The 24,571-nt window shown below is 33.5% G+C and overlaps 8 protein-coding genes across 8 annotated transcripts; 7 read left to right on the forward strand and 1 right to left on the reverse strand.

Moving 5' to 3' along the window:
- Positions 1-272: 272 nt before the first annotated feature.
- RO3G_02235 (uncharacterized protein) lies at positions 273-4,679 on the forward strand (the record flags this gene model as incomplete). Its single annotated transcript, XM_067656826.1, has 2 exons — positions 273-1,254; positions 1,414-4,679. 2 exons carry the CDS (start codon positions 273-275, stop codon positions 4,677-4,679), a joined length of 4,248 nt encoding a protein of 1,415 aa, XP_067512927.1.
- Positions 4,680-7,845: 3,166 nt separating this feature from the next.
- RO3G_02236 (uncharacterized protein) lies at positions 7,846-9,248 on the forward strand (the record flags this gene model as incomplete). The annotated part of the gene is made up of 6 exons (XM_067656827.1): positions 7,846-7,964; positions 8,244-8,312; positions 8,505-8,631; positions 8,704-8,813; positions 8,870-8,992; positions 9,044-9,248. 6 exons carry the CDS (start codon positions 7,846-7,848, stop codon positions 9,246-9,248), a joined length of 753 nt encoding a protein of 250 aa, XP_067512928.1.
- An 863-nt stretch (positions 9,249-10,111) lies between these two features.
- Positions 10,112-11,097, forward strand: RO3G_02237 (uncharacterized protein; the record flags this gene model as incomplete). The annotated part of the gene is made up of 4 exons (XM_067656828.1): positions 10,112-10,449; positions 10,500-10,752; positions 10,812-10,919; positions 11,092-11,097. The coding sequence occupies 4 exons, from the start codon at positions 10,112-10,114 to the stop codon at positions 11,095-11,097; spliced, it is 705 nt and encodes a 234-aa protein (XP_067512929.1).
- Positions 11,098-11,888: 791 nt separating this feature from the next.
- Positions 11,889-13,311, forward strand: RO3G_02238 (uncharacterized protein; the record flags this gene model as incomplete). The annotated part of the gene is made up of 4 exons (XM_067656829.1): positions 11,889-12,067; positions 12,135-12,727; positions 12,883-12,925; positions 13,104-13,311. The coding sequence occupies 4 exons, from the start codon at positions 11,889-11,891 to the stop codon at positions 13,309-13,311; spliced, it is 1,023 nt and encodes a 340-aa protein (XP_067512930.1).
- A 1,145-nt stretch (positions 13,312-14,456) lies between these two features.
- On the reverse strand, positions 14,457-14,733 carry RO3G_02239 (uncharacterized protein; the record flags this gene model as incomplete). Its single annotated transcript, XM_067656830.1, has 2 exons — positions 14,457-14,613; positions 14,705-14,733. 2 exons carry the CDS (start codon positions 14,731-14,733, stop codon positions 14,457-14,459), a joined length of 186 nt encoding a protein of 61 aa, XP_067512931.1.
- A 2,521-nt stretch (positions 14,734-17,254) lies between these two features.
- RO3G_02240 (uncharacterized protein) lies at positions 17,255-17,496 on the forward strand (the record flags this gene model as incomplete). Its single annotated transcript, XM_067656831.1, has 2 exons — positions 17,255-17,285; positions 17,345-17,496. The coding sequence occupies 2 exons, from the start codon at positions 17,255-17,257 to the stop codon at positions 17,494-17,496; spliced, it is 183 nt and encodes a 60-aa protein (XP_067512932.1).
- Positions 17,497-21,307: 3,811 nt separating this feature from the next.
- Positions 21,308-22,512, forward strand: RO3G_02241 (uncharacterized protein; the record flags this gene model as incomplete). Its single annotated transcript, XM_067656832.1, has 4 exons — positions 21,308-21,446; positions 21,497-21,597; positions 21,646-22,082; positions 22,134-22,512. 4 exons carry the CDS (start codon positions 21,308-21,310, stop codon positions 22,510-22,512), a joined length of 1,056 nt encoding a protein of 351 aa, XP_067512933.1.
- A 550-nt stretch (positions 22,513-23,062) lies between these two features.
- Positions 23,063-24,552, forward strand: RO3G_02242 (uncharacterized protein; the record flags this gene model as incomplete). Its single annotated transcript, XM_067656833.1, has 4 exons — positions 23,063-23,174; positions 23,251-23,621; positions 23,848-24,306; positions 24,358-24,552. The coding sequence occupies 4 exons, from the start codon at positions 23,063-23,065 to the stop codon at positions 24,550-24,552; spliced, it is 1,137 nt and encodes a 378-aa protein (XP_067512934.1).
- Between the last annotated feature and the right edge of the window lie 19 nt (positions 24,553-24,571).

The following is a 24,571-nucleotide window of genomic DNA, read 5'->3' on the forward strand; positions in this document are numbered from 1 at the left end:
GAAAGAGATACACTACTAACAGTGTTTGATGGATAATTGACTTGCGACCTTGAAAGAAGGATCCATCCAGGTAAGAAATACGGCTACGACCGCAGGCATAGGTGGTTGAGCCGCATCGCCAAAAGAATCCATTCCTGCTGAACTGGTTCAAGCGCATTTCGGAGCCTTCCTTGCACTTGCGCGATGAAAAAAAGGCACCGTTCTCCTTCAAGTAACTTTTACCAGTTGCCTTTAGTTATTTTCCCTCCCACTTAAAAAATAAACTTACTTCAATGTACATTCAGCAGTTCAAAAAGGCTTTTACTGGCCATTATGGTGTTGGTTCGGCTGAAGAAAAGGCCACGTCTACAACGGAGTTGTTACGCATCTCCATGACTGCTGCTGAGACTGTTGACCAATACGTTGAACGTTTCAACAACCTCCGTCGCTTGGCACAGATCCAAGATCGCTGTGTCTTGACTCGTTGCTTTCTGATCGGTCTTCAGGCCGACATTTACAAGAAGGTGATCGTGTCCTTAGCCAATTGTACGGATGCGCAAAAAGAATCGGTCGACTACGTTGTCAAGTTGGCCAAGACTTTGTACCATTCATTGTACAAAGTACGTAGAGTTGCTAACGCTTCTCACACTTCTGCTGGCCCCTCCATGGTCAATGACTCCTCTTCTTCTGGTCGGAAGAAATCCTCTGCTTTTATCTCTGGTTCTGCTGTTCGTGCTGCACCTTATCCAAAGGCTTCTAGGAAGTATTGCAGCTTCCATAAGACCACCACCCATAGCAACGATGAATGTCGTGCTATGAAGAAATCTTCCTCTCTTTCTCCTTCTTCGGGTTCTACCCAAGTTGATGTCTCCTCTGGTTCTGCTGCCTCTCAGTGGAATCCAAGAAACCAACCTTCCGGTTTGGGACGTCCGTGCCGCTCTTGTGGTGCTGACAACTGGCGTCCTGGTCATCGATGCAAAGGAAAGGGTCGCTCAACTGGCTCTTCGGCTGACGACTCTGATCTTGCTGGGCCTTCTCATTTGTTTCGCGGAATGAGTCGATCCCCTGCTTCTTCCTTGTCTTCCGTTGCCTCTTCTGGTAACGATGTTTCTGCCTCTGTTGGTTCTTCTGCCACTCCTACTACAAGTAGTAGTGATGCTTCTTCCGGTCGTAAGACTGATGCTGCTGGTCCCGTTGTCTCTGTTCCCGATTCGTCGGATGATATGGACATTGATGTTGCAGAAACCCTTACTGTGGCTGAAGCTGCTCAGGCCTGTAAGTACATTACACATCACATCTTTTCTAAAGCGCCTTCAAACACTAATACGCTTTATGTTCCTATTATTGTAGAGCACATCAAAACATGGGCCATGATTGATACCGGTTCAACTTTTTCGTGTGTGTCTCCTTCGTTCTGTTCGTCGCTTGGTTTAGTTCCAACACCTAATCCAGGATCGATCAAGTTAGGACATAATAGTTCAAGTACTGTAAGCCGGTTAGGCATAATAAATCTTACTGTTTATTATAACCAAATCCGTTTGTCATATGAATTTGAAGTGTTTGATTTTAGCAGTGATGTCCCCATTTGTTTAGGACTTGACATTTTGCCTAAACTAAGAATAGGTTTAACAGGATTAGCCACTTCTTGGTTAAATTCTAATATTCCTAAAATACCTGATCCAGTTAACCCTGATGACTATAAGCCAAATGAAACTCCTGTTGGCACTAAACAGGAAAGACAGCAATTGATGAGCACTATTCAACCTTTGTTAGATGCTAATACGAGTATCCCCATGTCTTCTCATTGTAATTTACCTGGTGCTATCATTACTCTTGATACTGAACCCAATGCCTTTGCTTATCGAAGACAACCCGATATTGCTATTGCTAACAGAAAAATCATGGAAGACCAAATTCAAACTTGGTTGGATGATTGTGTCATTGAACCTGCTCCTTCCAATACTCGCTTCAATAACCCTATTTTTCTTGTTGGAAAAAAGGATGTTAACGGATTATACACTAAGAAAAGAGCAGTTATTGATCCACGTATGCTTAACCAACTCGTGAAGAATGTTGATAGAATGCCTTTACCTCTAATCAGTGATCTTCATCAACGTATGGGTTCTGCTACTATATTTACTACTTTCGACATACGAGCATGCTTTCATCGTTTTCTTATCCAAGAATCTGATAGACCTAAAACCGCATTTACTCATCCATTCACTGGTATGCAGTATCAATTTCGTCATTGTCCTTTTGGCTTGACAAGTACCGGTAACATTGTACAGCGTGTTCTTACAAATTTGTTCGCAGATCTTCCCTACACTGCACTCTATATTGATGATCTATGTGTCTTCAGCTCTGGTGACATGAATCAACATATTGAGTATGTCCGTGAAGTGTTGAAACGTCTTACTGCTGCAAACTTAATTATTAATGTTGAAAAGACACATTTTGCACAAAGTTGTGTAAACATTCTTGGATGGACTATTGGTAACAATGGTTCTCTAATCCCTGATCAACGTAAACTGACAAATATACATTCTTGGCCCACACCTAAAACTGGTAGACAAGTCATGAGTTTTCTTGGATTTGCAAACTATTTCCGTAATAGTTTACCTATGTTTTCTCGCTTGACTGCTCCACTTGACCGGTTACGATCTCTTAATTCTTTAAAAGGAATTTGGAATGAAACCCATGAATGCAGTTTTCGTAACATTAAGGATGCCTTGGTGAATGCCCCAGTTATTCCCATTCCTAACCTTAAGTACCCATTCTACGTCGCAACAGATGCTAGTGCTTATGGTATCGGCGGTGTCGTTTATCAAGTCATCGACCAAGTCATTCAATATAACGCCTTTGCTGCAAGATCTCTTTCTCCTACCGAACGTCGTTATCATACAAACAAACGAGAGTTGTTAGCGATTGTATTCATGTTTGAGAGATACAATAAATGGTTATATAACCGTCATTTTACCTTGACAACTGATCACAAAGCCTTGATTTACATCAAGAAGCAAGTTGTTCCAAATGCTGCCATGCTTGTTTGGTTTGAAACAATTTTCGAATATTCCTTTGATATTGTTCATTGTCCTGGCATTAAGAATATTATCCCAGACGCACTTAGTCGTTTATTCCCAGATGACAATAAACTGGAGGGGGGTAACAATGTCAACAATGTTGCCATCTACAGTATCCGTGGTAAAGAAAAAGAAAAAAGAAAACCAACTTTTAAAGAAAAATCTAAAAGTTATGAAACACAAACATATGCAGTCACTTCTGCAACATCATCATCATCATCAAAACCCTTATTGCATCGCGCTTTGCAATATGAAGATTATATCACACCTCCTCCTGAGGAAAGAAAAGATATAATATTAAAGGCTCACTTATTAGGCCATTATGGAATTAAAGCCATAGAACAAACCATTCATGGTGATAAACTCCATTGGACTAATTTACGTCAAGATATTCAGGATGTCATATCCAAGTGTCACGAATGTAAAATGTTTAATATTGCCAAAACAGGTTATCATCCCCCTAGAAGTATCCTACCTGACGGACCTCTAGATCATTGGGTTATGGACCTCGGCACTTTCAATATAACATCTACGAGCGGAAATAATTTCCTTCTTGTCATGGTTGATTTATTTTCTCGCTTTACTATCTTGAAAGCCATTCCTGATAAACAAGCTCTTACTATTGCCAAACAGCTTGTTGATATCTTCTGTACTTTCGGCTGGCCTAAGGTCATTGCTAGTGATAACGGAAAAGAGTTTACTGCTACCATCGTCACTGAACTTATTAATAACAGTGGTATCGATAAGAGAGTGTCTAACCCTTTTAATCCCCTTGGTAACTCAGTCAATGAAGCATTTGTAGGAATTGCTAAAAAGACTATTGTTAAACAGTTACAAGGAAGAAAAGAAAATTGGGATCTATATGTACCTGCAACCCAATATGCTATGAATCTGAAATATTCCAGACTTCATAAGAGTAGACCATATACAGTAATCTTCAATAAAGTACCAAACGATATGAAAGATTATTCTCATATTAAACCCACTCTTAGAAGTGAAGCTGTAGATTCTAAAGCAATAGAAAACAGACTTAAATATGCTACTGAAGTCGTTATCCCTGCTCTTGCTAAACGCATTAAGGAAACTCAGGATGTAGACAATGCATATTTTATGAAAACAAACAAAATCGTTCACACACCATTCCCACTCCATAGTGAAGTCATGATTAAAAATGTGAATAAGGAAAACAAAACTGATCCGTATTACGAAGGTCCTTTTTATATAAGTGGAATGACAACTAATGGCAGTTACATATTAGTTGACAAACAAAATAACCTCTTATCAAGAGATGTACCAACCTCACACTTAAAACTTATTGCATTACCCAGCAATAAAAGTGCAGAATCAATCGATGACCAACATTATGAGATTCAAGCAGTTATACAACACAAAGGAACTCCAGGTAATTACCAGTACCTTGTTCATTGGAAAGGATACGATGATCCTATGGATTACACTTGGGAACCTACTTCTAGTTTTGATGATCGATCTTCAATTGAAACATATTGGGCTCGTCGTCAAGCAGGTAATAATACTGCTGTCTCAAAGAAAGCAAGATTACCCAAATGTACCGTTCCTACTCGTGATCATCACAGTAGAAGCAAGAGATCAAGACGTTAAATTGTCTAAGTAGTTGACCGTCTTTTTCCCTAAGACAATTTTTCCTAAAGAAGGTTTTTTTACTATCAGGTTTTTATGACAACTTACTACTACGATCTACCCTCAATTATACTATGTCTATTTATCTTCCCTATGATCATTATCGCACTTATTGTGTATGACAATTACTTTTTCCTGAATCTTCACTTATCCTTTTACCGTTTGCTTCAAACTAGAAGGGGGCAATGTTGTATCCACACAACTAATAAAGTGAACATTCATGGATAAACTTGGATACTACAGAATTATAGTCTAACCAGATCTCTATTAATAAACGTGAGAATTCTGCAATAGCCGATCTTGCCCTGTTGTCCTACCAGCGTTCTAAAAGACTATATCGGAACCTGATTACAACAACGGCAGTTCAATCCTATTCTATAATTATCGTTAGATCAATAGTTTAATTACTTCATTGTCCCTTGATTCGTCAAGTAGACAGCGGCTATTGATTATCCACTATCCTTCCTTATATTCCATATCATTCTTTTAACCGATCAATTGAAATAGCGGTAAAGACCCAGACATTCAAAAAGTATAAATACCCTCAATATTTTTATTAATAAAGTCATATATAATCTTTAGTTTCACAACTATCGTCTTTTGTAGTTTTTGTCTTCTATTTCATATTTGGCAAAACAAGATGATTACTATTGTTATGTTCTGGTAAAGGTAATAACAAAGATAAACCAAAAGAATACTTTTTGAGACTGAACTTTATTTAAGACAATCTTAATTGTTAAAAAGAAAACATTACAAAGTCTACTATTTATATTCTTCTATCAATTGACGGGTAAATGAGTAGTTATGAGCGTAGATCCAATCATTGACACGTTTGATTGAATAGTGATCACTGAATCGATTATGAAAATTTTTAATTCGTTGTTTTTATAGATCTTATTGTTCTTTAACTGATCTGGGAGAGTTGTCCCGTCTTCATTGAGAGGAAAGATATATTTATATGAAATGCCTCCAGTCAGATCAAAGTTGACTAGGTACCTGATCCATTATTATTCATTTACAGAAATGATGAATAGTAAAGATCATGACTTATTTAGTGTTCATGTTTACTTTATAGAATGAATCTAATAGTGATAGTTTTATATAAAAAGAAGAAGAATATATTTTATTTAATAAAGATTTAAATTATTATCTTTTATCAATTTTAATATACTTCTTTTAGTTGTGATTATTCAATGTCCGTTATGATCAGACTCTGTTCTACAACAACTATTTCTAATTATTAGTTTAGCCTGTTCCTAGCTTGTATTGTCAATTATGCTATTGGGATGGTTTCAGATAACTCTGGATGTAGGACTATTTAGGAGACGGTACGGATGAATATAAAATCCTCTAGTTCCGTGATTGGATATTACGGCTAATAATAATATCTCAGTTAGGATAAAGGTTTACATGACTTAATGATGATCCGGTAAGTAATTGTCATTCCTTATTCAACATGCTCATATCTGTAAAGATTGAGCTTTACTTTAAAAAAAATAAAATAAAAAAGAATAGAACAAAGAAATACGTTTAGAGTCTCTTTATTCTAAAAGAATTCGAATATCCTTTTTTAATCTACACTAATTCTAGGGCTTTATATACGAGTTGGGTTTTCCCATTCTATTTGAGATGACTGATGTTTGATTACTTGATACTTGATAGTTGGTACCTGGGAAAGGCTTAGGGAAATTGTCCTTTATTTTCCTATTGTTACATTGGACTTCCATTTATGGTTTCTTTTTATGGTTACTCACTGTTATCCCAGCTACCGTTCTTTAAGGTCTTTATGCAGCGCTTATTCCTTATTGGGCTTATACTGGATTCCTATGAAAGTGGTATTTTAGTATTCATTCTTATTATGGAAGTGATGCGACTACTTTGTATTCTTATACTTTATGCCTAATAGTCAAATCACTACAATATCATCAATAAACTATTTTACAACCATGTCATCTTATTTGACTATGTGAAGTTAATATGAATAAAGCTTAATATAAAAATCTAATCAAAGTCTTTGATTGATCTGTGCTGGGAATAATATTATAAATGATTCCAGGTTATGTCAACCTACTATTCAGGATCATATCCGATTCCTTTTACTAAAATAAAATGACTATAATCTTATGTATCCTTAACAGTATTATCTGTCATAAAAAATAATAAAGCAATCTATTTACTTGGAAAACAAAAAAGCTCTGCATGTATTTATTAATTATAACTGCCTTGTAACAAAATGTGAACAGAGCTTCTTTATTTTTTTTATTCTTTTTAAAATATGCACGTATTCTTTTGTTGTAATGCAAAGGCATTTCTATTCCTATAAAGTATATTTGTTGTTATATTACTGTTTTCATTTGAACAATGAACTTTTTATAGCTATGCTCTTTTTTTTTCCCCCAAACACGACTATTTTGTTACTTTCTGTTACACGTTTCTAATAACCTAAGCTAAAAATCACAAACCACCTTCCTAATATGTATTCTTCTGAACAAAATAATCGCTAAGTGCTTTTGATTTCAGCATTTTGCCCTCAAAAACAAAAAAAAGGAATATATCGGTCTTTCAACAATAGAGGGGAACAGGTGTCGTATTTACCTCATTAAATACTTATTATTCGTATGAGATTACTCAAATCTTATATAAGAAATAACAAGTACTGAATACATAATATTAACCATATACAATATTTATATTATTCAAGTTCAATACTAAAATTGACCTTGAACTCACTTCGGTCCCTGAATAATTTTATTTCCTATATAAAGGCGTAGTTTGATTAAATGGGTTCTCTCTCTCGTCTTGAAATCTAATAAAGAGGTTACATAGAGACTTATTCGCTAGTTTTTCAAGTACTATCTCCTTTTTATTCTTAATTATCTGCAAATATCTCAACAGGCTTACCAAATAAGATCATCTGTAAAAAAAAAAGACATTTTTTTAAAACTTGAATAGCTCCAGAATACTAACGCTACAAATAAAATGACAACATTTTTAATTTTTTTTATTTCTTTCGCACTTGAATCTTTTTTCAAAATTCGAAAATGACCAATACAGCAAAAGTTTATTTTTTTTCATTTATTCAAAGACATGCAAAACGTTGATTTTTTGATGTCGCAAACGACTGACAATGTTGAAAGTTACCAATTATTTCCAGTGTGCTCAAATCAAGTATGCGTGTACTTCATGTGTTGATTGCTTTGGTACCAAGGAAGAATTTGCTCAGCATGTGGATGGTATGCATCTAGTGTAAATAATGAATCACTTTACGATTGCTGCCTTTTTTTTTTTTTTTTTTTTGGCACTAGTATTTATTTGCATATAGTGTTGAAAGGGCTTCTGTGGACTCAACAGAGGAGAGTTGTTGGAGAATAGATGATAATAATATCTCTAAGAAATTCAACAAGTTTTTATTCTCTGCCAAGCACAAGAAAAAATTGGATGGAAATTCGATAGTAACTTCAATGAAATTCTGTAGGATGCCCATTCTATAATACTATCTACATAGTACTAATACCATTCATCTAGTGCGTTATATGGTTTCCTTGTTCTGCAGGAGCGAAATGATTATAAAGTGAGATATTTGGTACTTATGATGTAAAAACAGTAGGAAGTCAATAGCTAACAACTACTATTTATTGAGTAAAAAAAGGAGAGGAACTAATAATTTAGAATGAACCCTGGATTATATCGTCTGACTATTAATTGTATAGTCTGACGTAGGCTGGACTGAGATCAATAATAAAATAATAAATAAAGACATCATTAATGACCAAACACGACATAAAGCTTTACCAAAAAGATCTTCTCCTCAGATCCATTGAGAAAAACGCGACAAGACTTGATGCAAAGATATTATTCTCCAGGTCTCCAGTACAGCTCAAATTTACTAGCCGAAGTAAAAAATGTTGTTATTGTAAGTGTGAAACGGTTTATAATTATTTGATTGTAATATTTTTTGATATATGATTACATATATGCTTTTTAGAAGTTCAAGAATGACCTAATAATTGAAGAAGATATGTTATGCCAACTTTTGCAGCTTTGCAGTGGAGCCACTCAAGGTGAAAAGCAAGTAATTCGTGCTGTTGTAGAAATGTAAATATAATACTGATAAGCTCTTTGTAAATTATTCTCAAACATATTTAAAAAAGAGTTCCGCAGTTATATAATTGCAATCTGACAGACCTTGATGAAGCGGATTTGATTGGTAGCTATGTCCATCCGTTTATACACGGTCTTTTCTCGTCAAGACAGATGGACAAAGTTGCACATTGGTAAGTGACGAAAACGTGATGCTACTTGTTTTTTTAAATGCTTTTTACTAGCTCAAATTCATTGATATATGGCCATGCTGATACTGAAAACAGTAATCGTCCTGATTACAAAATTGATATTTACGAAGCATATGAGTGTTCATATACCAGTGTTTTTGTTGAAGCCAAGACAAGCAAGAAAACACCTCCTATACAGCTTGCATATGACTTCTGTCGCTGTGCTATTTTTTGGCAAGGATGCGATAGATTCATCTAATCTATCTTCATCTTTAAGTTTCCAGGTCGTAGGTGTGAAAAAAAAAAAAAAAAAAAAAAAAAAGCGACAAAACATAATTATTTCATTTAATTAGATGGAAACATTATTTTTTTATAATGTCTTTACATTATAAAAAAATATATACGTTCACAGAGCTGGTTTCGTTAAAGATACCAAGGAAGATAAATGGCTTGTTGAGTTTAATTGGGCATTTTGACGAGCTGTTAAACCTCTAGGCATTATACGATGGCCAATGCGTGCAATCACAGACCAAGATACCAGACTTTCAATGTACTACTTTTCCTCTGAGCATCTTTGTCATGAATGACATGACTCATGGTACTACTATGACCCCCAAAAAAAGGAAATGTTCATTGTCCATCTGTCAATAATTGTCTTTTTACAATTAAAGTTGTGCATTATTTTCACAAATTATTCGTACACCTTTGTACGTTAAACACTTCTTGCCTTAAATTTTTTATACTAGTGTGCAAAGTCCAGATATATTTCTGCCAAGCACTACTGTGTTTTTACATTTTTATATCATTGTTAATAGAATGAATATATTGATCAATCTGTTGGCAATCTCTGCAGCCTTTTCATTGTTACTTTTGCTACTATTCATACTTGTAAGCCTAAATAGTCTTTTAATGCATCCTCTGAGGTGTACCTATTTTATCTCTTTATTTTAGAGGATAAATTCTTCTTTCATATTGTTATCAATGCTCATGTTCATAGTTTTCTTTTTTTTTTTTGTTGTTGTTGTATAAGCTTACACATATTTTTTTAAATTTTCTTAAATTTAAAACTCCACAAATCTATGTGGGAATCTTCATATGCAAATACTTTTTTTTTTAGTAAATATGTCTGCAGAAGTATTATACAACAAGTCGCTTCGTTCATTCTTACTAAAAAAACATTCACTGGCTGCAAGTGGTTGCGTCAAAGCTATTGCGTTGCTATCAAAAGACTATAACAATAGTGAAGTAGAAAATTTAAAACTGAATGTATGGATGCTTTATTTGAATGTAGTATCAACTATAATTGGTAACCCAAAGTCTACACAAGCCCATTATGCTAAATTATTGGGTACAAACTCAAGTCAACTTCAACCTAATGATGTTTGCTCTTTTGTTTGGAGGAAATTGAAGGAAAGTTATAGTACGGCTGAGAATATTGACATTAGAATAATGTCTACTTTGTAAGCATTCCATTTAAAATAAGTTTTTTTTTTAATTTTTTTTTTTATAGGCTGACTATGACAGCAAACTTGGAACAGTTTGCTGTTGCAAAAGACATTACAGAAGAATGGTTTACTTGCTTATCGGATGCAGTTCTTGACAATATTTCACAACAAATAAAGCAAGAGCATAATTACTTGGTTTGTGCGTACATAGAAATTGTTGAATTGTATGTTACTCGTATTTTGCCTGGTTTAAATGAATTTGAAACAGCTGAAGCATTTATTGATTACAACACGATCTTAACAGAATCTAAGTTATTGGTAAATATTTTTTAATATTTACTGCCAGATCAATAGTGATTTAATATTTTATCACTTAGGCTCTGAAAGAAGCAGTTCGAAACTACAAGAAATCGATTGAACAAAGAGAGAAGGAAGAAAAAGATAGATTATTAATGCAACAAAAAGAAATAGTAAAAGAGGAAGAAGTAAAAAAAGTAAAAGAGGAGGAAGAAGTAGAAATAAAAGAAGAAACACAATTAATACGAACAGTACAAGTTGAAAAGGACATTATACCAAACTACACAAGTGTACAAAACAGCAAAAGGGATAAACAAATGAATCGGTTAATGTTGATAAAGAACTGGATAAACCAAATAGCAATAAAAGGCACGGCTTCATATGCTACCATCCTGATTATTGCGTTTTTATTGGTTAGTTTATTGAATGGCCAAAGACGACGAATATCAATTGTTTTACAAAGTTTGTTCACAAAGTTCTTTCAAACTATTAAAATGGGTACAACTGTGACTTATATGTAATAAAAATGTACTTTTGTGTTCATAAATGTCATTCCTTTTACTCTTTATCATCCACAACCCCATTTGTTTTCAGATAATCGGACCATAAAATGGCATAATAGAAACCATTTATAAATACTTGTAAGGAACAATGCCGATAAAACAAAGCAAAGCTCACTTTATAAAAATAGCAAACAAGAAGAAAAGAATAAGCCAAAAAAAAAAGTACTTGTACCTTTTTGATAATAAAGATATAACGATCGGTAAAGAATTCGGAATTATTATTTATAGTTGGGGAGTGACATGTGAAAATTATCTACAGTCAGAAAAAAAAAAAAAAAAAAAAAAAAAAAAAAAACAAATAAAAAATGTTTTTTTTTATTCTTATTTGTTTGTTTTTATTTTATTTTATTTATTTATTTTGACAGCTATCAAATTGAAAGCATGATATCAGATTCAATTATAAGTAGAGGAGCTATATATGCAATAGCAGTAATTCAATCTATTATTGCACCTATTGCATTTTTTTATTACATTTATTATATTATTGCAGAACAAAAATTCGTTGGCTTGCATCCTTCACTTGATACATTTATACATTATTGGTTGGGTTGTGAGCTTATGTTTTATGTCTATTTTCAAATTGCTCGCAATAGAATGCAACGACTTTTACCAAATGTATCACCAAATCCACAAGAAAGAAGTGATTTATATACACTTTGTCTTGCAAATATTGATGATGCTGAATTATGGCTACCGGGCTGGTTTGCAACACTTGATCATCCAAATCAACATCCAAAATTTGAAGATATTTATCGTGAAAATGTGGCTGAATGGTATAATCATAATAAGCTCTAATTTCATTATTTAACACCTTCAAAGGTTATCTTGGGCCTTTTTTAGTTTACCACTAGAACATATCATGGAGAATGAATCAACTATGGAAGAGCTAGATTGTATGATTAGTCGTTTTGAAGATGAATTTCATATTCAGTTTAATGAAGGCTACAATGAAAATATCATAGCTTATCGTATTAGTTTTGATCCTGTACTTGCTTACCACAGACCACTTGCATTCTATATCTCCATCTTATTCCTTACCACTCTCTTTGGTCTCATATGTCAATTCATATGGCGTATGAAGAAGTTTGGACCTGAAAATAGATCAACTATCTGGAACTTAATGGATCCACAACAAGCACCTTATACTTCTAACCAAACTGGTCCAGAAAAGGTATCCTATTGGTTTCGTGATGGAAACCGTGAAAAGAAGCCGATTGTTTTTATTCATGGTATTGGTGGTGGTTTAATGTGTTATATTTCATTTCTTGCTAAATTAGTCAATTTGGATGTACCCATCTTTTGTATCGAGTTACCTTTTGTTTCTATGCATTGTGTTGAAGAAGTACCAACGATGCAAGAAACTGTACGAGATATGCAACAAATGTTACATCGACATGGCTTTACTGATGCTGTCTTTATATCCCATTCCCTGGGTACAGCTGTATCTTCATGGGCAGTGAAGTATATGCCAAAGAATGTGGCTGGTGCTGTATTTATAGACCCTATCTGTTTTATGCTACATTACAAAGATGTGTATGTTATCAACTTCATTTTAAAATACTTGCTAACTTTCTTTTTCTATTTATAGTTGTACAAATTTCGTATACCGAGCTCCTAAAACAGCAGCACAGGTAAGAATGACAACAATACGCAATCGAAAAGAAGCTAAAAATGAACCCCCATTATTTAGAGTCTAGTGAAATATTTTGCATCTACTGAACTTTATATTTCATATTATATTTCACGCCACTTTCATTGGTTTCAAAGCATTCTCTTTGTAGCACCAAAAATACCTCATCATCATCACAGTTATAGTTGTTCAGTTGTGATGCCTCATAATACCAAGGTCTACCTCTCAGAGAATGATAACATCATTGACTCAGCTCGTGTGGATACTTATTTAAATCATCATGGTCTAGATTCCACTATCATGAAAGGATTAGATCATGCTTCGTTCTTGTTTTATCCAACATGGCAAGAGGAAATATTATCAACCGTTCGTAAATACGTATCTTAATTTTTTGTAATAGTAGTAATAGCAATAGTAATAATAATGTGTATATAAAAAATCTATACTTTATAAAATTCGTTTCTTAAACAATACCAATTCTCTTTGCTAACCTTTGATATTGTTCATGAGCAACTTGTTTTTGTCTCCAAATAAATATAAGAACAGATAAAATACTAATAGTGACATTTAGAACCTACAAATAAATATTATATCAATACTTCATCATCAAATCTATTCAGAGCCTTCATACTTCAAACTTTATAAATCGACTACGTTCCACACTCTTTACTCTAGGGCAAGCTAGAAAAGAAGGTAATGAAATAGAATCATCATCATAGATCACTGTCTGATTTTTTCGATCGGCTAATTCAGGGTCATCCCACTCACATCGAACCGCTTGTTTATTACCAAATTCGGCACAATATGGATAGGTTTTCTATCCAAAGTTTGAGTCCTTGTTTGTTTTCCGGTAGAATCTGTATACACATACATACTTTTTCAAGAGGAGAACACACTTCACATTCGCCAGTGGGATAACATGAATAGGTTGATTTATCAACAGTTTCGTGTGAATGTGTATAATCGCCCAAATGCTGTGAACTATTTTCATCTGTGATTCCAAAAGGAGGCGTTCGTTTTTGAACAACAGCTAAGCACAAATGACAACTAAATAAAGGAGTTTTATTCGTCTTTTTTTCTTTATGCGATCGAATGTAGAATTACAATAAAAATAAAATAAACAATACTGTCTTCATTCAAGCAATCCTTAAAGAGAGAAAAGAAAGAGAGAGAGAGTGTGTGTGTGACGTTTGATTAATATTTTAGGTAGCTTTTTTTTTTATACATGCGACATGCTGTTGGTCTATCAATGCTATGTAATTTAACAGCTTTTAGGATAGAAAGATTGCTGACTAAAAATTGCTCTGAGAGAATTTTTATGAATCTCACTTTCTATTTTTCCCATTGTTTTTCTTGTCATATCGATCAATATCAGCGATAGGAACTTCAAAAGTATTTACTGTGTTCTTTTTTTAAACTCTCTCCCTCCCAAACAAGATTTTTTTTATTTAAAAAAAATAATACAATCAAATATTTGGAGAATGTATAAATGATAATAAAGCAAAACTAAATTTTCTCCAGAAAGGACCAAATTATTCGTGACCATCATCCTCTTTTTCAATATCATCATTTTCCTTATCATCATCACCTTCTTCCTGATCGTCATCTTCTTTCTGATCATCATCGTCTTCATCTTGTCTGTTCTCTTCTTTTTCCTCAGCTTTCTTGGTGGAAGACCATTCTACCTCGCTGGTCCAGCCTGTCCAACCAACACGTTCTTTACCCTCCTCTTGCTTATTTTTAACGACGTTGATCTCATCTTCCGTGCTACGATCATGACTTTGATATATGTTTCAGTTCATCGATCATGGTCTAATGAAAATGAGTAAAGTTAAATTTAGTATCTCATTTATCTCTGGTATTATTCATGGTTGCTTCCTATTACATACTTCCAATATTGCCAAGCCCTTGATCAAATCATCAATTGCTCGACTTTTAATTGCTTGATGGTTTTCGGGTATAAAAAATGGTAAACATCATTAAGAGCATATACACCCTTATCGATTAGCTGTAAACTGCTAATATGGCAGGTAGATCCCATCAGTTGTATTATTGGAAACTTGATCTTGAGTATTTCTTTTTTGCTCCATTTTGCTGGTGATCCAATAAACTGATTAAGATGGCGTTTTGTTGCCGGTACAAATTTCAATTTATCATCATTATATTTCGTAGATGTTATTGCTGATGTTTTTGCCGCTTCACCTGTCAATACATCGAATCGGTCTTTGTCTATTGTTGTGATAATTCTAAGAGCAAACCCAACGGTCCCGATTAGATTAGCTTCAATACCCCGAAATCAAAAAGTTGTCACCCAACGGACCCTATTAGCGGCCCTATTAAAGTTGATAGGTCTTAAAATTTCGCCCAAAGGTATTAAAATTAAGGAATTATCAGACCTATTGTGAGATTGGAGTTTGTAAGGTTTTTATAGTATAAAGTAGGCTTGTTATAAAGGGTTTTTGACTTGAGACCAAGGCTTTGAATAATGTTTGGTTCTCAAAATAGTAATAGATTGAATACAAGTTCACTTGTAGTAAGTGACCACCAGATCTTGTTAAATAGATCAAACTGCTTTGAGTAAGTAAAATAAAAAGATAAAGTAAAAGGGATTACAATAAAGTGCATATGCTTCAAGGGAATTCTTGTTCTTGACGTTAAGTAAAATAAAAGAAAAACAAAAGAAATTTAGTTTGAGTGATATTTATTACTTATACGTATTTGTTTATATTTTTCTGAATTTGAACTAGTTTGACAGAGAAGAATCAAAGGCAGCCAAAGTTTGCTGTATTGCGTTACACTATTATCTTTCGTGTAATGCTATATGTAAATCATCTTAATAATGGATCTTTAACCTTTCTCGCTTATGTGTCACCTCAGAATGCATTCAGTTGAGTTCTCTATGCATTGAGCATGCAATAAGTTGATGGATGATTGCGTTTTCGGTTTAAATAAAGCTGAATTTTACTATGATAATCATTGCAAAACAATTTCAACTATATCGCTGAATTTTCTGAAGTGCACAGAGTGATATCCGTATTCATAAGCTATCTGGTGGGTGGCAGCTGCCATTTTCTGGTAAGGTAAAAATCTAGCTTTGCTAGTAATCTTGTGCTTATACTGAAGAAAGCGGTAATCCTTAAGTTAAACGACTTTAATAATACTAATAAATACGCTTCGGCGCATTCTGAAGCAGCAGCAAAAAGGTTTTTTGTCGTAGGTTCGTAATTACAAGAAGCCATCTGCAATGAGATGAAGATGATCCCCGATGTAATCTCGGTTGACAACTTTATGACTAGAAAGTGACCTGACATAGTGGGTTTCTTTGTCATATTCAAGATTAAAGGCTTTCAAAGCAAGAAGATACTAATTTGCTGAATCGTTCTGCTATAGCTGCGTAAACATCTTCAGAGTTCATGTCAATTTTAAAAAATAGAGTGTAAAAATTTTAATAGGGTCCGAGTTAATAGGGACCATAAAGTGACATCCTCACAAAAGGTATTAAGTATTTAGCTTCGACCTATTAAAGTTCGTCTAATACCCCTTTACCGTTGGGTTTGCTCTAAAATCAAGTCGCATATCTAATTTTAAAAGTTTATAAGCTGGCGAAATTGAGTCTCCTCATTGGATAAACAACTGGCCATTATATCCAAAATATTCTCCAAAGATATACGACCAAGTTTTGATAAGCAACGACAATTCTGTACAAATTTATATGTATTGATTGCTGAGGGTGTGACTTTTAAAGATAATGTGTTTGAGAATATGTTGGTGAATATTTTTAACTGCACGTTCTTTGTTGTTGTTTGTTTTATTTTGTTCCACGATGTTCAAGACTTTTTTTAGCTTCTTTCGAACTTCCAGCTGTTTTCAATGCTTTCGATACATTTCGCAATGGCATATGGTCGATATTAATATTTATGAATTGATGACGATATCGTCCAACAAATGATGATACTTGTTTTTCAACGTGATTCAATTGTTTGCATTTAGAATCCATGTCAATGATACAATTTTTGGAAAGCCTAAAATAAATAGATCAGCTAAAACAAATATTATTCCTTCTTAATTGGTTATATACCATGAACAGTAGCTTGAGTTTGAATCTTTCACCTCAATTTCTTCCCCAAGTCTCAATATGCGTGTTCCAAGACCAGGAATGAAAATGGAATCATTGGATATCTGTTTTCAAACAATGGGTTGTAATCGGATGTCATCAGGTTGTCTACAATGATAACATACTCCCTTTTTCTTGTGAAATTAATTACCTTTGCTTTTTTGTCAGCCTTACTTTTGACTATTCGTTGTGATTTACGTTTTTCTGTGTTTGTTGATGTCCGACTATTTTGTTTCTGAAAAGCCTAGTAAAATAGGTAGGCTCAAGTTAATAAATAATTGATCAAATTGCTTGTTATTGAATTAGTTAACAACAGCGATGTTACTACCTCTCGAGTGTCTCGGATGTTCTTCTTTCTTATCTCCAACTGTAACAATTGTTCTTCTTCTGTAACAGCTATAAAGCTGTTTATCAGAGAATTACCACTGCTTGAACTTGAACTTCCCGACAGTTGCTAATTTGTTTTGTTATGTTTAGTTTTGCTATACGGTGGAGTGATAACAGAAATCAATTAATAGAAGACTGTAAAAGACTATCAATGTACAACAACACTAGTTCTTGACTTCAATTGCTTGAACGTGCAAAAATAATATGTTCGGCACCCAAAATTAATTTTAGCGGAAAGAAAGCCTTTTTTTTATTACTTTACAACAATAGATACTTTAAATAGCATATTAAAATAAGGTAATTAGGGAAAATATACAATTGTAAAGAGTATTATGGTGATTTTGATAAATAAATTAAATGATGTATCTATTGAATATTCATTTTCATGTTGATTCTTTTGATGTTCTTTTCTGTTTAGTGTGCTGGCACATTGGGTGAACAATGCGTCCAGAGATAGTCTTCTTAATGTATCCTGTGAGGGTAGAAAATAAGAGGTAAGAAAAATAATGTCGGCCAATTGTAACTTGTATTCATTCAATTTCCAATGCGGTGAAGCTGATTATTCTCCTTTCCCCTTATTTTCGTTTACATTTTCTTCAATAACGTCTGTTAGAGTTATCCAACCACACCGAAAAGCATACCATTAGAATCGCCATGAAAAGGAGCATCGTCTGAATACAAAATAAACTTTAAAAATCAAAAAGGAATCAAAGGAGACTCCCGACCAAAATACATCTTTGTCATTCCAGACTGTTTTCGATTCAGCATTTTTATAAATCTGATATGACTAAAAGATTCAAATAGAAGGAAACCAGATTTAGTATACACGTTAGCAAAATTCAACAGCAGGTCGTGTCCTGTGTGTGATTGTTTATTCCTGCATAACCATCCCTTGGTCGTGTCAACATTATACCAGCATTATCCTCTAATAAATGGTACCGATTGACTCCCAAAAGCGAATGAATAGATAAATGCTGAAAAAATGTAGAGAGCATTTTCAAATGAATGAAACAGATTTAACTTTTGAATATACAACTAAACTTTAAATTTGATAGCAATACTTGTTACTACCAAGTATAAGAATTCATGATTTGTCATTTATTAAGTATTGTCCTAAACAATACGATTACCAATAAATGAAAGAAAAACGTGCCAGTATCTTTTTTATGTACAGTACAAAACATATTATTCGAAACTGTAAGGTAAAATGCTAATACATGTATCGCCACATCAGGACCCACTAAATATCTATATGAAAACTATGTACACAAATTACATGTACAGTAAAAGACAGAATCGAAGTAGCATCAACAACCGACAATTATTCTATTAATTTGTATTGCTTTTGTAATGTATAGACGGACAAAAAATCCACAATATGGAAAAGAAATATACTTTGTTTTTAATAATGCAATTAGGGTTAAGTATTACAAGAAAAAAAAAAGGGCCACGTAGCACATATCTATCATGGTAAAAAGTCAGGTATTCTTGGTTTATAGTTGGTATCGCAAACCTCTCATTGTCACGCATCATAAATAGATTTGCTCTTCCTTAGGAACAAAATTAACAGGGTTTATAATAAATAAAAAGCTTGTAATAAATGATTTTATTATAAAGTCCATTACTATCTGCCATGTTCTATGGTTATTCGTTTCATAGACCTACTACAGAATAACTAGTAAATCATACCATCTAATGTATATCGTATCATGTACTTATTATCACTCTCAATAAAGTATAAAAAAACCCCCAATAAATCCATGTATTTTGAGAGTAGTCAAATCAAGATCACATTTGAAAAAGACTATCAGTAACTTGTCAGTGTTTTTTGGGGAACAGTGACAATTATGATGTTTCTCTATTTGAAAAGTAGATACTAATACTCATGAAGTGCACTATTTAGCTAATCACTCGAACCTCGATTTTTCTATTCTTATCATTACTGAACATAACTTGGGCTCCAGAAATAAATACAGGACCATCGATGCTATACAATGCGTAATACCAGATGTTTAAAACAGGCGCTTGCATTAACAGGCATCAACAGGCAAGATTGAAAACACAAGAAAAATTCTAGGCTGGCCCGACTATCAATCATAGCAGGCATTCTGGCTAGCAAAATGTTCATTTGGAAGTTCATTATCCTTCCAAACTACCAGCTCAGCAGCCATTGTGGAAATAGACCCATCTTGTCCCATAAGTGCACAAACACCTTCAACATGCAAAACGTATCACAGAAAGCTAGCCTCTCTGCCTCACAAAGGGTTGCTCATGATGAATCGCAAATCCTTGCTTGGTGTGTTTTAAAGAAAACGGTTCGATAATGGCGCTGAGCTCCGCATGCGCTTATCATTAGTCACCCAAGTCACGCTGAAGAACTGTCTAATAAATTCCCAAACTTAACCGAAAATACTGCATTTCATCCTAATTACTGTCTTTTGGATTATTTAGTATGACTATTTATCTTTAAAACTTATTATACCAAGTTCGATTTATAGCTCAAACTTTATAGATACCCTGTTTTTGTACTGAGCACCAAAAACTTTTTAACATCTCCATCTTGTCTTCTATCAACAAGTTCAATCTACTATTGAGATCTCAGTCTGACTTTTTCTGAGGTCCATGTTTCGAAGGAATTGGTCTCTGAGGGTAAATTTAAGACATTTATCTTTCAACTTGGACTTTTAAAGTTTAAGAATGTTGACTAATAAAATGGTTATTAGCAATTTCCAAAAAAAAAAAAAAAAAAAAAAAAAAAAGGCTGCTTGATGAGTCAAGATGGTAATGTCATCTATATTTGACTTGTTGTAGAATGAAGCATTTCACTTTTAACTATTTGCATCCATCTTTTGAACTCAAACTGCTTATTATTGGAGAATCGGCTACAACAGTAGGATTGTTAGCTTTGTTAATAATATTGTGATTGATAGCAAAAGAAACCATAGTTCAAACCAATACTATTTTGATTCATGTTTCACTTTTGAAAACTCTTTTCGAAACAGATAACTCAGATTATCATTCACCACCCCTTTCACATTTACGAATAAAATGTCACAGAGAAAAGCTGGGTTGATCTGGATTTTAATAAGGTATACCATGACAGCCTACGGTATGGGATTAAAAGCAAAAAGAAAACATAAAAAAGGAGAATACTGCTTAATAAAGAAGAATCTCTTGAGATTTATCTTTATGTAATACTGTGATTTTTTACAACATGCACAGCTTAATCAGATTGCTTGGTTGAGATACAGAGATCATGATAAGAACAATAAAAATAACACCAGAGAAGAGCAACCTGAATTATAAACTAAAAGAAAGTAATACAAACAGTAATATTTTACTAGAATCATTTACATTTAAATTTTCACAACCTCAGCTGTTGATTATCATGCAAAACATAACAATATAAAGATAGAGAACAGGATAGATAAGGAGGGATAAAACAAAGCCTTTTTTTAAGGGGTAGTTTCTATGTTTGAGGAACAGTGACTCATTGTATCTTACAATGCCTTTGACTCCGCATTGAATTATAAATTCTTTTTTTTTTTTTTTTTTTTTTTTTTTTTTTTTTTATTATTATTTTTCTTTTTTAATTTTTTTTTTGTTAGACTTTTCTTCTTTTGTAGAATGACTGGGGATGTTGAAGGAGTGACAGGTTATGGTGCAATTCCTAATGTTGTGGTACAAGATGCTGATTTGTTACAATCAAGCAAACCAGGATATGGGACAAGATCAGTATTGGATGCTTCACTCAATATTGTGAATGCTACTGTGGGTTCAGGTGTGATTGGTTTACCTTTTGCTCTTTTACTTTCTGGATTTACACTTGGAATCGTTATTTCTATCTTTGTCGGTTTACTTACATTTGTAGCCATTTATTCCATGATCTGGACTGGACAAAGAAGTCAACTATTTAATTTTCCTTCACTTGCAGAGGTAGCTATGGGTAGATTTGGTTATCATATGCTGAATTTGATGTTATTTATACAAAGTGCTGGATGTATCATTAGTTATTTTATATGTAAGTTTTATCGTATTTTATCTATAATTTCTAAATAAATACAATTATAGTGGTAGCAGATACTATTCCAGTCTTATTAGGACTTTATTTCCCTCAATATCCTTTGTTAGCAGATCGTCAATTTGTCACTGTTCTTGTTGCTATCTTTGTGGTAAGTACTGATGTGGATGATAATACAATGACTAATGATCATATCAAGATATTTCCTCTTAATTTATTTAGATCGATTGGTGCATTAGCAAAATGGTCCGTCTTTGCTGTCTTATTATTACCTGTCATGATCTTTGCTGTCCTAATTCGAGCACCAGTCTATGCTCCTGATCATGATGCACCTTTGTTTAAGATAGGAAAGGATCCTATTGGTGCAATGGGTATTATGTCATTTGCTTTTGTTTGCACTCAAGTTGCCTTTTCCAATTACTTATCACAAAAGAATCAATCCATGTCTGCTTGGAAATTAACCTCTGGTTTATCTACTGTGATGAGTTGGTCTATTTCTATTCTATTTGCTGTTATTGGCTATCTTAGTTTTGGTCAAGATGTATCTTCAAACATATTTAGTAATTTCCCTGCAGACGATAATATTGTCAATATTGGTAGATTATCATTGGGTGTGTCGATAATATTAACTGTGCCGTAAGTACAATCTGAATAAGATCAGAACAGTGACTGACATGATTTCTAAAGTATGGCATTCTATCCTGCCAGAGATTCAGTGCAAAAAATGATTGGCTTTGAGACTGCTGATCGTCAACCGACAAACATTCAACATTATACTGTGACCACAATCTTGTTTACCTTCTTCTTGATCTGTGGTATCCGTGTTCATTCACTTGGAAAAGTTTATAGTCTTGTCGGTGGTATCGCTTCTTCATTTTTAGCATATATAATACCCGGTCTAAGTTATATTGCTGTATTCCATCCTAAATGGTTAAAACGTCCAGAACTTTTGATAGAAGACGATAATAAGGATATAGAAAGTATTTGGTGGCTAGATATTGCTTCTATTATCCTGGTTGGCTTTGGTGCTATTGTCATGTCATTCACTGCACTGAATGCTTTCTAATTCACAAAATATTCCCTTTCCCTCTTATCCATCGAGGTTAATTCATTATTCTCCCTCCCTTTTTTATTTTAAAATACACCTAAAGAAATAAATGTTTTTTTTATAATCAACCTACTCATAAGGTTTACTGATCAACTTCAACATCAAAAAAGAATAACTCTGACCAACACTGCTCAGTTAGTTGTAGGATCTTGTCTTGCTTTCCATGCTCTTTCCTAACCATTTCTAATCAGCATGGATGGTCTTTGCCAAATGATTAATAGAAGCAAAGTGTATTTTTCACTCAAATAACGAAACAAATCGGCTAAATGAATGTGTAAAGACGTAAAGAAGTAGTTGAAAATTGTATTTGAATACGCAAATTATCAACAAAAGTTCTCTTTCCTTATAAAGAGTGCACAATAAAACCTGTAATTTTTATGCGAAAATGGATAGATGGGTGAATTTAAACTAAACCTTTTTTTTTTTTCACATGTGAAACTCTTTTTTTTTTTTTTTTTTTTTTTTTTTTTTTTTTTTTTTTTTGCCATTTTCCCCAAAGTAGCAGCTAATGACAATCAAGTACCCTGTATTTACTGAGAAAAACTTTAAAGGTCTTGTCTATTGTGACTATTGGGATAATTTACTTTGGGGTTTAGCAAGACAAGGTGTACAGTGTACAGGTATATGGATTTTTAAAGAACACATACAGAAGCTGATATCCTGTGTGTATAGAGTGCGGATATAATTGTCATATAGCATGTAGCGATAAAGTTATTCAGTGTAGACCACCAAGACGTTGGAGTCCAGATTCACTTTCAGTAACAGATTCAGAACCTGATTCCATTTCAAAATATTCCACTAGTAAAACCAATACTACAAGACCTTCACTTGACAGTCTACGCTATTTAGATGATGAGAATATAACTAGAAAGCCAAGATCTACAAGTAACCTGTATGATGATATACCATCACGTTCACTAAAGAATATAGACGAACCATTAAAATCACCTACTTTATTGACCAACAATAAGCCATATCGAAAATCAATCAAATACCAGCTACAAAAATCATCAAAAGCAGACCACAATATGAGTCCTCAAGCAACCGCAAAGGCATTTACAAGATTGGTAGCGAGGTCAAGAGCCTTTTTTTATATTGGAAGAATAGTTTATGATATTTATTGTTGGAAAAATGTTTATCATTCCTTATTCATTTGTTTACTTTGGGTATCTGCATGTAAAAAAAGGGATATTATTAATAGTGTAACAAAGAGGGGGAACTGATATCATCATAGGCTTATACCCAAAAACTATTTTATTTATCCCACCTTTCATGATCTACATACTTTATAAGCGAATCGGATTAAACCCACAACAACGCGCTTCATTTGTCTTGATGCCTCGATATGATGAAAAAACAAGTGAATATTATGAAAACCTTGAGCAGATGCAACACACCTTTGTGTTTTTTATTCGACTTTATGATAATTTGGCTTATCATTTAAATCATATCAGTTTGGATAGTTTCACATACAAGATTTTATTTGTATTGAGTGGATGTATGTCGTTAATACTATTTTATACTGGAAAAAATATAATCGTATTGATGGGGTTATTGGTTTTGTTGAACAAAACTTGGGTTGGTAGCGTAGTAGAAGCAATCTTAATATTTGTGGCTGAATTATTACAAACATGCTTTGATATATTGCAAAAATTAAATTACAGTACGACAACACCTGAAAAGAAATCTATAATTGAAATATCTGTTTATGAGAACCAAAGATGGTGGGCTGGTATAGGCTATACATCACAAGTAATCATATATTATTCTTACATTGTATCATTAATCTTTCTTTTTAAATAGATGCTTAGATCAGAAAGGACATCATGGTCTAATCTTACTGGATCAGAGCCACTACCACCAAAAGATGATATTCCACCACCAGCACATTATGTATGGAAAGATGAATGGCATCTAGATACAAATGGTCCATGGGTAGATGAGGTGCTTGACATAGGTAAATTTGATTGTATAACAAGTTCTATTCATGAGTACTAACTTTAACATAATCAATAGC

Source organism: Rhizopus delemar, genomic scaffold (assembly GCF_000149305.1).
Source record: "Rhizopus delemar RA 99-880 supercont3.2 genomic scaffold, whole genome shotgun sequence".
NCBI lineage: Eukaryota > Fungi > Mucoromycota > Mucoromycetes > Mucorales > Rhizopodaceae > Rhizopus > Rhizopus delemar.